Source organism: Moschus berezovskii, chromosome 9 (genome assembly GCF_049115385.1).
Source record: "Moschus berezovskii isolate FMDL1 chromosome 9, NW_MosBer_1.0, whole genome shotgun sequence".
Classification (NCBI taxonomy): Eukaryota; Metazoa; Chordata; class Mammalia; order Artiodactyla; family Moschidae; genus Moschus; species Moschus berezovskii.
The window spans coordinates 20,161,689-20,177,597 of NC_142468.1; the positions used below are offsets into that span (position 1 = coordinate 20,161,689).

General features: G+C 45.3%; 1 protein-coding gene across 9 annotated transcripts in view; it reads right to left on the reverse strand.

Moving 5' to 3' along the window:
- The window catches only part of SIPA1L1 (signal induced proliferation associated 1 like 1), a 388,842-nt gene that overhangs the window by 7,791 nt on the left and 365,142 nt on the right, over positions 1 to 15,909 (reverse strand). For all 9 annotated transcript variants that reach the window (XM_088839495.1, XM_088839488.1, XM_088839490.1 and 6 more), the window contains 4 exons: positions 10,474 to 10,713; positions 9,547 to 9,712; positions 4,362 to 4,608; positions 348 to 494 (listed from right to left, as the gene is read on the reverse strand). In XM_088839495.1, the coding sequence (XP_088695621.1) occupies positions 348 to 494; positions 4,362 to 4,608; positions 9,547 to 9,712; positions 10,474 to 10,713 (800 nt within the window). The remainder of the gene's footprint in view (positions 1 to 347; positions 495 to 4,361; positions 4,609 to 9,546; positions 9,713 to 10,473; positions 10,714 to 15,909) is intronic.

Here is a 15,909-nt window from a genome sequence, read left to right on the forward strand (position 1 = left end):
CAAGCATCCTAAGAGATGCAACTGTGCGCTGAGCAATGATGTCTTCACAATGGGATGAAAAACGCTCCCTGGACACATGCTATTTTCAGTTAAGTGACAGCTGCAATGCCGCTGAGCTCTGCCCTTCCCAGATATGGGGAGGTGAGGCATCCATGTTACGAATTCCCACTTAGAGGAAACCCTGGATTCCACCTGGTTAAAATTAACGGTGTGGGCCCTGAGTGGTTGAGAACTGTAGCTCAACAGATTTCTGGCTGTGCTGAAATGCGTGTGTTGTCAGCAAGTCATGAGCACTGACACTGCTCCTGACCTGCGTGTGGCCCAGCCAGGATTGTCCGCGGACTCACCCTCGTAGGCCTTGGCGGCGTCCACCAGGTTGGACCAATCCAAGTCCGCAGCAGCGTCAGGCAGGGGCATCAGGCCGGGGTCGGGCATGGGCGGCCTGCGGGTCTCCTGGACATCGGTGAGGGAACTGTCCGAGGCCGAGAACTCTCCTGCAGGAATGGATGAGGGATAAGAGGCTTCAGCCCCACTGGAGACCCACTCAAAGTTTTACCCATTCTCTGTAACCATAGCAGATAAGTCATTTGTTACCTGGAATCAGTTTCTAGTCTAACAGACCATTAGTGGTCACACTAAAGCTGAGCAGAACTAGGAACGGACTTCCTTTGATCTTTTTTTTTTCTTTCTGAAGTTAAATTATTTATGTAATTCAGGGCAGGAGATTACATACAACTTTTCAAAATGTTTTTATACTTTTAAAATATAACATCTGTTATTGAGTATGGCATTGTTGTGGTACTCTTTTGTAAAAGACAATCTCAAAATGAGATTTCATCATATACTTTTATCTGCAAAAATATCTGGAAAATGCTATACAGAAGCATTTCATAAATTACTCATGACTTAATTGTGTTCCTGTGTGCTAAGTCACTTTAGTCATGTCCAACTCTGTGTGACCATATGGACTGTAGCCTGCAAAACTCCTCTGTCCATGGGATTCTCCAGGCAAGAATATTGGAGTGGGTTGCCATGCCTTCCTCCAGGGAATCTTCCCCACCCAGGGATCAAACTCAGGTGTCTTACATCTCTTATGGTAGGTGGGTTCTCTATCTGACTTCCTTCAATCTTAATTCCTTTTTGTGTAACTTCCCAGTGTCCCATTTCTAATGGTGTGGCTCTGGGAAAAGTTAGTTCTGTACTGAGGTAATGTGGCTGCTTTTGCAGGAGCTACTTGTCTAACAGAGAGACCCAGGGCAGTTTTGGCACCTCACTTTTCCTCCCAGAGTCAAGGGATTCAGGCTGGGGTGAAGGGACCTACTTCATCAGAGCGCTGCATTTTGCAGCCAGACCAGGAGGCTTGGTGATGCATGTTTGAGGGGACCGTGAAGCTAATTTTTATCTGCCTTGGAACCTGGGATCTGATTCCCTCCATGTGGACTCTCTGTGTCCCTGGGACTGCTGAGGGACAGACATATCCCTGGCTTGTGTCTGCCTTGTGTCCCAGGGATGGTCCACTGGTTTCTGCAGTTGGGTGTATCCAGGATAGTGTGAAAACCAAATAAGAGCATGTGACAGTGGGTGCTGGATCGCTCAGTGGAGTTAACATCGGTTCACTGGTGTTGGTATCCTTCTCTTTCCCAAGGACACGCTAAGCAACTCTTGGTATCAGTTTTCGATTTACAGCAGTCCAACATCCCAAACCCCTTCCAAGGTGAAAATTTTTAAAAACACAAATATCAATCCATAGTAACACCCAGTCACTGCTTAGCTTGGGGATGGGCAGAATGAGTGCAATGAGTCCCTCTGTGCAGTGGAGGGCACCCTGCCACTGTTCGGGTTCATACAGGTGGAGGAGACGCACACAGAGCTCAGGAAATGCAGATGCTCCATGGGGGCAGAAGCTGTGAGGGCAGAGCGGGTGCCTCCATGGGAAAGGTCACAATGAGACCATGACACTAAAATCCACCCAGACACGGAGCCAAAAGCGAGGCTCTCCGTTAAAATCTGTAAGCGACTCTGGAAGTAACTGCTTACAAGGAGTTAAAAAGTTTTGCCAATTATGATAGTCTATAAACCGGAGTATATTTAGTGCTTGCTTTCCCTTGCAGATTACATAAAGGACTGCTCTGCAGTGCAGCTGCTAGTTATTAATGTGCTTAAAATTACCAAAATTATGAGAAAATGGAAATCAACAAATACTGCCTGATATTAAAGGCTCAGTTCTATTTAAACTTGCTCCCACCAAGGGTAAGAAGCTGGAATAATTTTTTAATGAAAAAAAAAATTGAAGTAAAGTTGATATACAATGTTGCGTTAGTTTCTGGTGTGCAGCAAAGTGATTCTATATATATACACACACACACACACATTTTTCAGAGTCTTTGGAATAGACAGTTTTGTTATGTCATACACACTCTTTCTGCTTTTTTTTTAATCTCTGGGTCCTAAATTTCCATTTGGAAAAAGAAAGAAGTTTCCTGCTCCCCAATGCATCCCAGTGGCAGTCACACCCTTGAGGTCACGGACAGCAGCCCACCAAGGACCGCTCAGATTGGGGCATGGGATCACTGAGGCTGCTGCCTAACTGTCAGGAAAGCAACAGGAGAGGGAAGGGGCTGCAGAGGGCGGGCTCCCCTTCCCTTCCTCAGGGCCAGCCCTTCAACTCTAGGCTTCCTCCGCAGGACAGTAAGGACGGGTGGGAGGCAGGTGTCCCAGCTGTTCCCTTAGCATGTGAGCTTCCAGAGGACAGCGCCTACCGTGACATGACACATGCACACAAAAACTTCCCAGAGGGTTTATTTTTATCACTATAAAGGTTAAAAAAAAAAGTGGGGAAGTGAAAGAAGTATCTGACGTAGGCAGGAAGTTGTACCAGGAATGGCGTGCAGGAAGAGTGGTCCCAGGGCAGGGAGAGAAGGGGAGAAAACAAGGTTACTATTTAGGTCACCAGGAGGAGGCACTTCCTAGTGTCCAGATGGTAAAACGTGGTCAGTTCATGTGTCTACTTTGGTCCACTGAGGGTGGCCTTTTAGAGCAAAGAGAAACCAGGTTCACGCTGTAGGTGGGCCTCCTATAAAGAGGGAGGGGAGAGAAGCTGGCGTGATCCTTGAGGGATGTCTGCCCCAGAGAAGGGGGACTGTGTGGGGAACAGGACTGAGATGAAGCGCAGTAGTCACGGATGTGGGCTAGGGGTGCAGGAACGATGCAGGGAGAAAGCAAACCAGGAAGGGAGGAGATTTAAAACACTGCTCCAGTGCAAACTGTTCCTCACAGAATGGATAAAAACAGGGTCCTACTGTATAGCACAGGAACTACATTCTAAGAATATACATACAGAACAATCACTTTGCTATGGGCTTCCCTGGTGGCTCAGAGGTTAAAGCGTCTGCCTCCAATGCGGGAGACCCGGGTTCGATCCCTGGGTCGGGAAGATCCCCTGGAGAAGGAAACAGTAACCCACTCCAGTATTCTTGCCTGGAGAATCCCATGGACGGAGAAGCCTGGTAGGCTACAGTCCACGGGGTCGCAAAGAGTCGGACACGACTGAGCGCCAGAACGGAATGGATGTAGCAGAAATTAACACAATGTTGTAAATCAACTATACCCAATAAAAATTTTTTTAAAAAATGAAATCTTGTCATCTGCAAAAACACGGATGAACAGTGAGGGCACTGTGCCAATGAAAAAAGTCAGAGAAAGATAAATACTGTATGATCCATCTCACTTATGTGTGGTTATGTGCGGAATCTAAAAAGGTGTGAGCTCATAATTACAGAGAATAGACTGGTGGTTGCCAGAAGTAGGGTGGAGGTAGTAGAAATTGCTGGAGGGAGTCAAAAGTACAGCTTTCTAGTTATAAAATAAGGAATTCATGGGGATATAATCTATAGCATGGTGACTACTGCTAATACTGTATTGCATATTTAAAAGCTACTACAAAAGTACATTTTAAAAGTTTTCATCAGAAAGAAAGAAAACTTTTTAAACTGTTAAAACTTAAATTTTTAAAACTTTTTAAAACCTTTTTAAAACTTTTAGTTTAAAACTTTGAAACTATGTACGGTGGCAGAGGTTAATCTTGGGATCATTTCGCAATATATACAAATATCAAATCATTGTTTGGGACACCTGAAACTAATCCAAGATGAGTCGTGTGGTCTGGTGAGGCTCAGAGTCCGTACCCTGTGGCTGGGATTCTAGGTGAGAGGCTGAATGGCGCGGTAGGGAGCCCAGATAATCTGAGCAAGCAAGCATGTCTTCCTCTAATTACCATCCTTGAGCAAGCTGAGGGGCAGGTGTTTTGGGGGACATGGGTCATCATCAGCAGGGCTGTCAGCGGCAGCTAAGGACAGGATTACCGTGTAAGGACTTCATTCCCAAGGTGTATGAAGGCCTCCGCAACGGGAGAGACGTGGGGAGGGAAGGGCACGTGCTAGTGAAGAGGACGTCGTTGGGCAGGGCCTGGTCCAGAAGTGAAGCCCTCGAGGTGAAAAAGTGCTCTCTCTGGCCGCTGTAGATGCTCTCGTCGGACAGCGTTCTGTGCAAGGCCCGCCTGGACGTGGGGGTGGTGGGAAAGGGAGACTGAGGAGAGGAGAGTGCGTGGAACTGAAAAACAGCAGCAGGACAGCAGAAGTCAATTTTCTGGGTCACACCCCACAACCTGGGGTGCGGTATGGGTGGGTTAACAAAATCACTCTCATCGACACAACCCTTCAAATCCTGAAGCCCAGAAAGGAGGCCTCAGGGTCCCCCATCTCTACATCCCCAAGGGCAAAATCAGAGTTCCTGGTCGACACAGCCTCACCGCCCAGCATGTTGCTGCAGCCGAAGAGTGCTCAGTGCAAGATTCAGATATGGGACGAAGCGGGTTCATCACTACTGTGTCATGGTTACAGCAAGACTTTAAGAACAGATTTTATTTGAATCCCATGTCATTGACCAAATCACGTCATCGCTCGGAACCCAATTCCTCATCTATGAAATGGGGGCTTGTCTATAAAATGGGGGCACAGAAGCACTCAAGATTATTTTGAGGATTCCAAGCAATGCTGGACTGATCACAATGGCATGCATCAGTGGTGTTCCGAAATTATGTTATGGTCCCCAAGGAAACAGCTACGACACCGGAAGGTATCCTCAGAAGCTTGTCAAGTGATGCACGTTTGCCAGGCAACAAGAGCCTTTGATCTTCACAATACAGTCACTCAAATAATAGGTGGTTCTTGAAAGCTCGAATGACTAATATTATTTTTAATGATCTTGGGAGATTATTTTTTAAGATGGATTTCTATTGGTGAAATAAAAATAGGGAAGTTATCTTTATAAAAAACAAGTATATATACAGTTACATAAAAATGATAAAAGCTCCGGATGGCTTTATCTCTTGTTAACGTCTTTTGCCTTTGTGACCAGATTAGATTTTTATTTGAGATTTTTGTGCAAACAGCAAGCTTCTGAGAAACCCATTCATGAAGGAAAAAACAGACACATTAACAATGTTGAAACAGCCAGCATCCTGCAAGCCAACAGAGTATGTGGTCTGTTAACGGAGTTATCCTTATTCAGCTCCTCTTAGTAGACTGTTCACCTTGGCAGGGAGAACGATGTGGGGAACAGGTGAGGAGGTGAGTAGGAGGGCTGAGTCACTGCTGGCAGGAAGCCACCATGAAACTTTCCATGCCGCTTTGAAGGGACAGAGAGATAATGATACGGGAACAGCTCCATCTAGGAGGCTGAGAACAGAGCTGATGCTCAGACTCATTCAATGGGATCTGGGGTCTAACACACTTCCATCCACCAAGCCAAGGGCTGATCAAGTCAAAGCTGTCCACAATGTGGCAGGCACAGCTGCAACATCCATATGAAAAAGTTATTAATCAAATGCATTGTAAATGAGCTCCAAGTGTAGCCAATTGTGTTCACTTTTTAAAATTCACGATGAGTTAAACCCAAAGTACATATGTGCTTACCTTGAAAACTAAGCTGCTGTGATAAATGCTATGTGGGTCTTTAAGAAGGCAGGGACTTGGTATGGAAATGATTTCCTTTCTCATCTCACCCACAAGAGCGGGTGTTAGAGAGGTTAAATGGCTTGCCAACTGTAAATTAAGAGAAAGCAGACCATCTTGCTCCACCTGTCCAAGGTTCCAGAACTGTCACATAAAGCTCCTGCCTACCAGCCCAGATCTCAGATCTATTAAAAAAGCTGCTCTCCATCTTTTTTGGCACCTTTGGTTTTGGCCAAGGGATTTCCTTTTCCAGTGAATATCCCCACCCTGATAAATTTACAGAGGAGAAAATTTTTTCCAGTTCTAATTTCAGCCTCTTTGGGAAATATTAATATACTTCAAGGTAAATAGCTACTTGAAGAGATCCTTTGGACAGCATGATTTATTAAGTTATAACATCTTGTGCTAAAGGGAGGAAAGGGAAGGAAGTGGTCTGCCTAGATGCTTTCTATTAAAAAAGAGCAGGACTAGTCTGGTCCAAGCACATGCGATGGCTCCTGCCCTCAGTCCCCTTCAATTCTAGCCTCAAAGGTGTGGGCGCCTACCCAGTTTCCTAGGGCACCCTCTGCCTTCCCTGGAGGTCATGCTGAGATCGCTGAGTGGTGCTGCCCTGTGCTGCCAGCCCCAGGAAAGAACCACAACGCAGGGGTTGGCAGACTCAGGATTTTAGAGAGCATCTAGGAAGAGGGATTTCAACTCTGTTCCAAGGAGCCCTAAGAGTTCTTCCTGGCATCACTGCCTGGGGAAACGAGGTGTTCAGGGGGGACCCAGGAGCCCGAGACACCCCACCCTTGCCATCAGAGAAATTCTGCCATCTCAGTTCTATGTACTGGGCTTCCGTGTGTAACTGTTAGTAGGAAATAAAAGGATTTTGAACTTTAAAATCATTTGGGCACCACTGATCAGGTCTGATCAAGCCAGGCCTAGAGAGGTGGGCTCTTGCGCCAGGGTCCATCTCCTTCCTCTCCTCCCTCTTTTCACACGCCCCGGCTCTCGGTGAAATGGATCACTCTTGCACTGGTGATAAACAAGTACCATCTCTTCCTAAACACCAGGCCCCGCGTGACGCCTCTTCCTTTGGTCTGTATCTGAGAGTGCTGGCTGGAGAGCAGGGCTCGTGGTTTGCACTACTGTTCTGTTCACTCGCCGGACTGCATTCAGCCCTCAGGGAGAATCGGTGATCCCAGCTCTGCCTGCCAATGAGGTTTCTCAGAACGTTACAGCTCTGCCATCTTCCTTGAGATACGAGTTTCACAGCAGCTGCCTGGAGGTTCGCAGCCACCCACCTCCCAGCTCCAGCCTGCCCAGCAGAGCGTGCCCACGTCCTGCAGCAGTCGTCTCCCTCTGCTGGCAGACGAGCCTGGGAACAACCCGTCATTTGATATTCATGGTGGCTCACAGGTAGCTCTTGCCAATGTGGCGTGAGTGGGTTCCAAGGATCGCCGCCCAGAGTAGGCTACTCCTTGTACCCTGGAGTCTGACGCAGTGGCTTGGAGCCCTGAGCCAGGCGTGGCCGGGGAGACCTTGCAAGGGTGCACTGGCCTCGTTGACACAGCAGAGGCACGTCGTTCGGATAAGTCTCAGAAGACACACAGAGCTACTTAGCTGAACTCATCTGAAGCCAAATGAAAAAGGATGACACGAGAGAGAGAACGGAGCACTTTTCCAGCTCCTGCTCCCAGCCTTTTCCCCATAATAGTTCAACCAGCAGAAGCACTTTCTTTGCAGAGGGTCTCATGGTAATATAGTCACCACATAAAGCATGTGCACTCCTGTTTCAAATAGGAATGTTAAAGTAGTTCACTTTGGAAAGAAAAGCCGAGACCTGGAATAAGGGCAAGACAGACATTTGCTTTCAATTATTTTCACTGCAGGAGTAAATCAAAAGAAAGAAAGTTCTGAGCTTACCCCTTTCCAAGAATGTTAAACTAAGGATTGGAGGAAAGATTCCTTTCAGGGCAGATTTTATTTTCCTTTAACCTCAGGAAAAATCTGAAATAATTTTGAAACTGGTAGTTTAAAATTTTAATACGCCTCTTTGGTTTCTGATGGATAAAGAAGTTTCAAGCACTATCTTTTGCGGGGTTGCTAAGGAAACCATTTGTGCCCTGGGTGATGAGTCAGAACTGTTAAGTGCTGGCTTATAAAACAGAAATAATAGAAATCCAGAATGTTAAGTCTTTAAAATGATTTATGATGTTAATGCTTATGTTAATAACTCAGTGATTTCTCTGCAAAACTCCAGAATGGTCTTTGGAGTACCTTTCATCTCTGGAGACGTTGATCTGTCAGCTTCAGATGTATACCTGACCTCTCGAGAGGAACGCACACACACGCGTTGCACACGCACACAAAGAGGAACGTGTGTGGGCACAGAAACTAGAATGGGGACGAGGAGGCCTGGATGAGACAAGACCACACGGCTCATCATGCTGGGCACGGCTCTCGCCCTCCGAGGATGGTAAGTGGTGAAGGAAATATGTCAGCTTCCACTTTCCATCAATTCTCAAAGGTCCTCTTAAACTAAGCTTTTTAGTCACTTCAAACAGACTACAAATCATTTAACCGAGAACACCGAGAACAGAAAACATCAAAGTGTGCACCCATGACCCTCTGGAGCGGTGGACTCTCTTCTCGTGGGGCCACCCAGTACACTGCAGACAGGAAAACCTTATGCTAAGTGTGAAATACAACACGTTTGGGCCCAGCTCAGCCAACACCAGCTGCTGGCTCGTTTGGGAGTGAGATGGCACACTTTATAGAGACAAGAAAGCACAGCCTGAGGTGGGCTTGAAGGGTCCTCCCAAGCTGAGGTGGGTAGAAAAATAATCTTTCCACGTGGTCATGCAAACATTTGGCCACTGACATACCCACAAACTCTGAGCAAGTGTTTGGGACTCTATGGGGAGGGGAGTCTGGGTTCTAGAGAAGGCATTTCTAGTCTGGAATTCTGAGAGCAGAGAGAAGGCTTTCTGAAGAAAGTCTAGAAAGTTCTGCAGGTAAACGTGCCAACTCAGTCTGCTGGACTAAACGGCAAGCAGTGTATGGTTGGTAGGCTTGCTGGCCAGGGGCAGGGAGCAGATGTGAGGCCAGAGTGCAGGTGCTGTGGGCACACGCAGGGCAGGAGACACCCTGGGGGCTACTGTGGACCCTTTGTACAGAAGGCACTACAGCCCTTTCAGAAAACTTGCCACCCAACAACGGAGCTGTGGGTGTGTCTGCAGAGTTCCAAGAAGCAATGTTGTCTGAGTGATAATGTCAAGAAAGCATAGCTTGTGCATCATAAGGAGGATACAGTGGCAGAAAAGGAGCCTTGGAGGTGGGGAAAGTTTACTATAAACCCAGACTCAAGACATGTGGCCACAGGGACAGGACATTTGGAAAACACATGAATTAAACATTGAGATGGCTGGGTGATGGAGGGAAGGTGCGGGGGTCTGATGAGGAGAAGGTGGGAACCACCACTTCCTGGAGAATGTAACTGCCCTGTCCAGTCTTTCCCTGACTGCCGTACACCCCAAGACCTGCCTTGTACCTTAAAATTCTTCTGGGATTCAGGGGTTGGGCTTTCCAGGTCAATGAGCTTCTTGAGATCCTCCTCAATGGTAGACTTGGAGGTTGGCTTCGGGGACGCCCGGAGGTCCCTGGTGGAGGCGCGCAGCCTGGGGTGGGCTATTTCATTGCTGTCACTCTGATGACGCCTTGAAAGAAGGGGAAGAGAGGGGAGAGGTTAAGTGGGCGAGGTGGACTCAAGGGTGTGATGGGCTCTGAAAGAAGTAAGTCAATGGAGAGCTATTAGAAGAGAGAAAAGGAGAATTACTTCTGTTCAATTATATTAAGAATCTATTCGGATAAGTGCTTGTTAGAGAAACAAGACCAGTTTGAAATACAAAATAAAAAGCCTGATGAACAAATCACTCTCTCACAGGAAACTATAAACTCCACTAAGCCAAAATTAGCAACAGACTTACTAATAAAAAGACCACAGGGTATGAATCCCAAATGCAATCTCTATAGAAACAAAAACAATGTCATTGACTGAATCCTTTATAAACTGTGCTATTTTGTCAAAAGTTCTTTATGTTCCAAGGTGGTCACTTACTTTCTAATAGTCCCTCCTGGGCCAGTTAGGAATTACACAGGAAGGCTGTGATTAATAGCATCAAAGGGACAAGTGTGGTCTTAACACCCAAGGGGCGATTATTCTGAAGTTTGTTCTTCAGACAGACTCTTTCCTAGGAGACTTTGAGATTCTCAAATCTGAAGGTTTTCCAATACATCTTATTTAAGGAATGTGGCAGAGAAACAATTTAAGACACGTTTCACGTGGGAAGAAAAATAACTTCCCGAGCAAACCACCCTCTTCCCGGTCTCCTCTCTTGCAGGAAACTGCCCCAGGCTTTTCTGTTCGCTGTCCTGTGAAATGCAAAGCGCACAGCAAGAGAAGCAGCAGAGTCCTTACTTTCTGGTGTCCATGAACCCCACGGAGTTTATGGTTCCTTCGGGTTTCTTCCATCCAATCAGGTACTTGCTGGTCGCGCCCTGGCGGGGGTAGAAAGTCCGAGGGCCGGAGGAGGAGGACGAAGAGGACGAGAAGGAAGGCACGAGCTGCGAGGGGGCGGCCGGGTGAAGCTCTTCCTTCGGCGAACTTCTGGCACTGGTGAAGACCACCGGGCTGGCAGAATGTCGCGAGCTCATGGTACTGCGGAGGGGCAGGACAGAGAAGAAATGATGCGGGTTTGTGTGTGCCTCCGGGGGCCGGCCTACCAGCCGCAAAAGCATCGTCCAGGACAGGGGTTACGGCCCGGTCACAGAACAATGAGTATTTCACAAAATATTAATGTGGCTGGCGGGCCTTCCTTCACCTTTTCGCTTCAATTTAAATGTCTACTGTCAAAGTAAAACATGGTGACGGGGGCTGCTTCTGCACTTTCAGTTGAAAAGGAAAAATAGTTAAGACAGTCAGGGACACTCTGAAGCACACTAGCACTGCTGAAGTGTGGTACAGAGATGTCTCGCAGAGGGGTGTGTGTGTGTGTGTGTGTGTGTGTCTGTCTGTGTGTGTGTGTCTGTGTGTGTGTGTGTGTCTGTCTGTCTGTCTCTGTATCTGTCTGTGTGTGTGTGTGGGCGGTGGGGGGGAGTTGGCAATAAAAGGCCAGGCAGTATCAAGAGCTGCCTGTCCTCCCTTGCTCAGAACTCGGGCACAGTGACATTCCCCAGGCCCAAGCTCAAGAGGGGAGAGAAGACTGAGTCAGACATGGAGCTCTCCACATGCTCACGTCCAAGGCCAAAGGGGCACCCTGAGGTCTCCTTCCCCCCGGCACCTGGTAGTAACACTCTCTAAAAAGCTGTTTATCAGATTAGACGATACCACCGCCTTACATCACACACACAAGTTAACTCACAATGGATTAAAGACCTGAATGCAGATCCGAAACAGTAAAACTCCTACAAGAAAACATGGGCAGTAAGCTCCCTGACAGTCGTCTTTTGAATCTGACACAAAAAGCAAAGGCAACAAAAGCCAAACTAAATAAGAGGGACTACATCAAACCAAAAGGCTTCTGGGCAGCAAAGGAAATCACCCACAGAGTGGAAAAGCATCCTACTGAACAGGAGAAAATATCTGCAAATCATGTACCGATAAGGGGTTAATATCCAAAATGTACAAAGAACTCATACAACTCAAGAACAAAGAAAGCAAACAATCTGAATTTTAAAAACTGGGCAGAAAATTTGAATAGACAGTTTTCCAAAGAAGACACAGATGGCCGACAGGTGTAGGAAAAGATGCTCAACGTCACTAACCGTCAAGGAAATGCAAACCTAAACTGTAATGAGAACTCACACCTGTTAGAATGGCTATTATCAGCAAGATAAGAAATAACAAGTGTGAGTGAAGATCTGGAGAAAAGGGAACCCTTGTGCATTACATTGCTGTTGGCAGCAATGTAAATTGGTGCAGCCACTGTGGAAAACAATGTGGAGGTTCCTTATAAAATTAGAAAACCAAACTCCTAGAAACAGAGTAGGTGTCAAAGGTAGAGGTTGGAGAGTGGGTGAAGTGGTTAAAGAAAGTTCAAAAGGTACAAACTTCTAGTTATAAGATAAATAAATCCTAGGGATGTAATATTAGGCATGATGACTGAAAATGAAAAAACTGCTCATCACTGGTGTATTTTAAACTTTGGTTAGAAGTTACAAAGCTAAAGTCCTGAAGGACTCAAGGAGAAGACTGCTTATTGTACTTTCAAAACTCAGGCAGGATTTTCAAAACTGGAAATGAAAGTTTAAGGTGATGTCAGACCTGGAGGGCCTTTGACTGCAGGATTTCCGTAGTTCCTTCCTAGTGGTCTCATGGGACCTACGTTCATATCTCTTGAGCCCAGCTGAGTTCTTCAGCTTAGGCTCAGATCTAAGACAAGTCACTCCAGTGGAGCTGGTTACTGAAGGTTTAGTTAGCAGGATGTGGTCTCAAAGCATTCCTCAATAGCACTTGCACTGGTCAAAACCTAATGGTCCTGCTCTGAATAAAGCAAGGACTTTAGTTAATACGAATGCATTCACACTGACTCCTTAGCTGTGACAAATGTATGATAGTGATGTAAGATAATGGGAACAGGGGAAAATGGGCAAAGGGTACATGGGAATTCTCTGGACTCTCTTTGCAACTTGTCTGCAAATTAAAAATGACTCTAAAAATAAATAAATAAAAATGACTCCAAAATAAAAAAAGCTCACTATAAAAACTAAGCAAAAATACAAAACAAAATACAACAAAAAGTAAAACCCTAATGGTCCAGAGATTTTATATATATATATATAAAGTGTGTGCATATATACACACACACACACACATTATATTTATTTTCATATGTGTGTGTGTGATATACACACACATACATATATGAAGATGAATCCTGAACTTCACCTCAAAACTTGCATAAAAATCAATTCCAATTGCACTTAAATTTAAATGTATATCTAAAGATTCTAGACTGTATCATGGAAGAATATCCTTATGACAGAGTCAGAGGTTTCTTTAACAGGATCATAAACAAAATGATTGAAACTCATTAAAATTAAGAACGTCTATTCATCCAAAGACACAGAGCAGGAGAATATACATAAAACACATATCCAACAGTGGGCTCTTATCCATACATAATTAACTCCTAAAAATTAACACGAGAGACAAACCAACAGAAAAATGGGCAAATACCTGAAAAGGAATTTCACAAAAGAAGATATCTAAAAGCCATTAAATATGGGTGCTCAACATCATCAGTTATCAGGAAAATGCAAATTAACTCCACAAAGAGGGACCACTACACACCTGCGAGAGTGGCTAAAATTAAAAAGACAGTCAAATGCCAGAAAGGATGTGAAGCAATCAGCACTCGCACACTGCAGGAGGGTACTGGTTACAACCGCTTTGGCAAACCGGTTCACAGCCTCTGCTGAAGCTGAATATATGTAAATCCTACGCTAGCCATTCCCCTGATAGGTATACACTGAAAAGAAGTACATCCATACATGTATCAGAGGACATGTACAGGAACCCGTCATACCCTCAAAACAGAAACACTCCAGACGCTCAATAACAGAATGGATAAAATAACTGGTGTGTTCTCACAATGGATATATAATACAGCAATGAAAATAAACAAACACTTTGCAACACAGACGAATCTCACCAACGTAATGTTGACTTAAAGACACCAGACACAGAATAATACATATGGGATGATTTCACTGACGTGACGCCCCCAGATAGGCATGGTGAGTGTGTGACTTTAGGATTCAGGATTGTGTTCAGCTGGGGAGGAGAGGGAGGTGACAGGGAGTGGGACATGTGGGAGGAAGGGTGTCTGGATGCTGGTCAAGTTCCAACTTGATCTGGGTAGTGATGACACGGGTAAGTGCACTGTGGGAAAACCCACTCTGATGTACACTGATGGTCTGTGCCTTTTTCTGTATGTCTGTTACACTTTAATGAAAACACGTCCACAAAAACAAAGCAAAAATAGATGACCTGAAAGGAGAAGGCCGAATCAGTCCCTGAGGCTCTGCAACAGATTGGAGAGAGCAGAACTAAGTTGGGGGAGGAACAGGACACAGGGCAAAGGTGATCTCAAGGGTTTTCCACACTAACTGGGCCTTAAAACATCAGATTAAATATAACCATCTCCGTTATTTCTGCAACTGAAAAGGAGGAACCAGGTTCAAACTTTACAAAAAATATCATCTTAAAAATGAGTAACGAAGGGGACTTCCTTGGTAGTCCTGTGGTCAGGACTCAGCCTTCTAGTGCAGGGGGCATGGGTTAGATTCCTGGTCAGGAAGCTAAGGCCCTAAGTGCCTCTTGGCCAAAAAAATCAAACAGAAGCAACATTGTAACTAATTCAATAGAGACTTAAAAAAAAAAAAAGCCTAGCCATACTCTAATAATCCCTCTAACAATTTTTTCCCCAAAGATTTTTCTATTTAGGGAGAAGGGGAAAGAGAAGACCCTTGATAAAACCTCCAAGGGCAACATAACTTTAAAACCAATGCAATCTCGTTTAGCTTTTACCTCTTGATAACAGATACTCCATTTGTCTGCTTTAAGAATTAAAGAAATGCAGAACTCTTCCACAAGTGCAGTATATTAAGCCAGTAAGAACAGAATAATAAGAGTAGGACTCTGTTATGCAAAAGAGACAAAGTGGAAAGATGAAACAAGGGGATGGTGAAAGACACAAAGATACAGGCAGGCAAACCCATAGGTTATGACACCAGATATCTAGGTTAACCGCAAATGCGTTATCCACACAGGGAGCATCAACCCCGAGAAGTTTCTGAAAGCCTTTGGGGTACTTTAACATCATGTGACAGGTGTGCCACTATTTGTTAGTTACCTAGTGACAAGATCTAATCTTTGGTTAGCAGATTTCTTTCACCTGACTATGACAGTGAAAGCCAAAGTCACTCAGTCGTGTCTAACTCTTTGCGACCCCAAGGACTATACAGTCCATGGAATTCTCCAGGCCAGAATACTGGAGTGGGTAGCCTTTCTCTTCTCCAGGGATCTTCCCAATCTAGGGATCGAACCCAGGTCTCCCGCACTGCAGGCAGATTCTTTACCAGCTGAGCCATAAGGGAAGCCTGACTTCATATACACCTACTATACCCACCTCATACACATTCATAACCCAGATGTGGAGCTGTCTCAAGCCTCAACCCTGGTCAGTGTCTGAAGCATATTCCAAAAAGGAGCAAAACCATGAAATCAGGACCTAGTGCACTCACCCTGGATAATCACGCACTTGCTTCACCTGCTTTGATCAGTATCCACCAGTGAGTGACATGTGTTTGAATGACTCGAGCCACTCTCCCTTATCACCATGTCAAGATACAGACTAGAGGACTTCACCCCAGAGATTCTGACTCGGGAGCCTGGGGACACAAGAATTCGTACTTCTAACTTATTCCCGGGATGATGTGGCGGCCCTGATCTCATACCCTGAAAACCATTATACCAGAGGTACATTTGATTGCCCTCATTTTATGTTTCTCAGCAACAAGTATGTTGATGTGATAACATCGGTATTCAAAACCCTGGGGCTTTCAAAGACTAAATGTATGGTCAAATAGAAATAATTAGCCATGGGAAAAGAATGTAAATTGCACAGTCTGTTAATTGATACATCTTTCCCCCAGGTTTCATGACACAGCTATGCTGTTTTTAGCCATAATGAATGTATTGCACAAAAGGCAGAGTTATAGAAAAGGCTAAGGAACTTCAAAGGCAAGAGTAATGTGTACAGCACATACAGTTTTGGAGCTCTGTCCTGCACTATATAAGTTAAATTACTACCATAATCTCTCTGAGAAGCATTTAATAAGTCGCTGTACT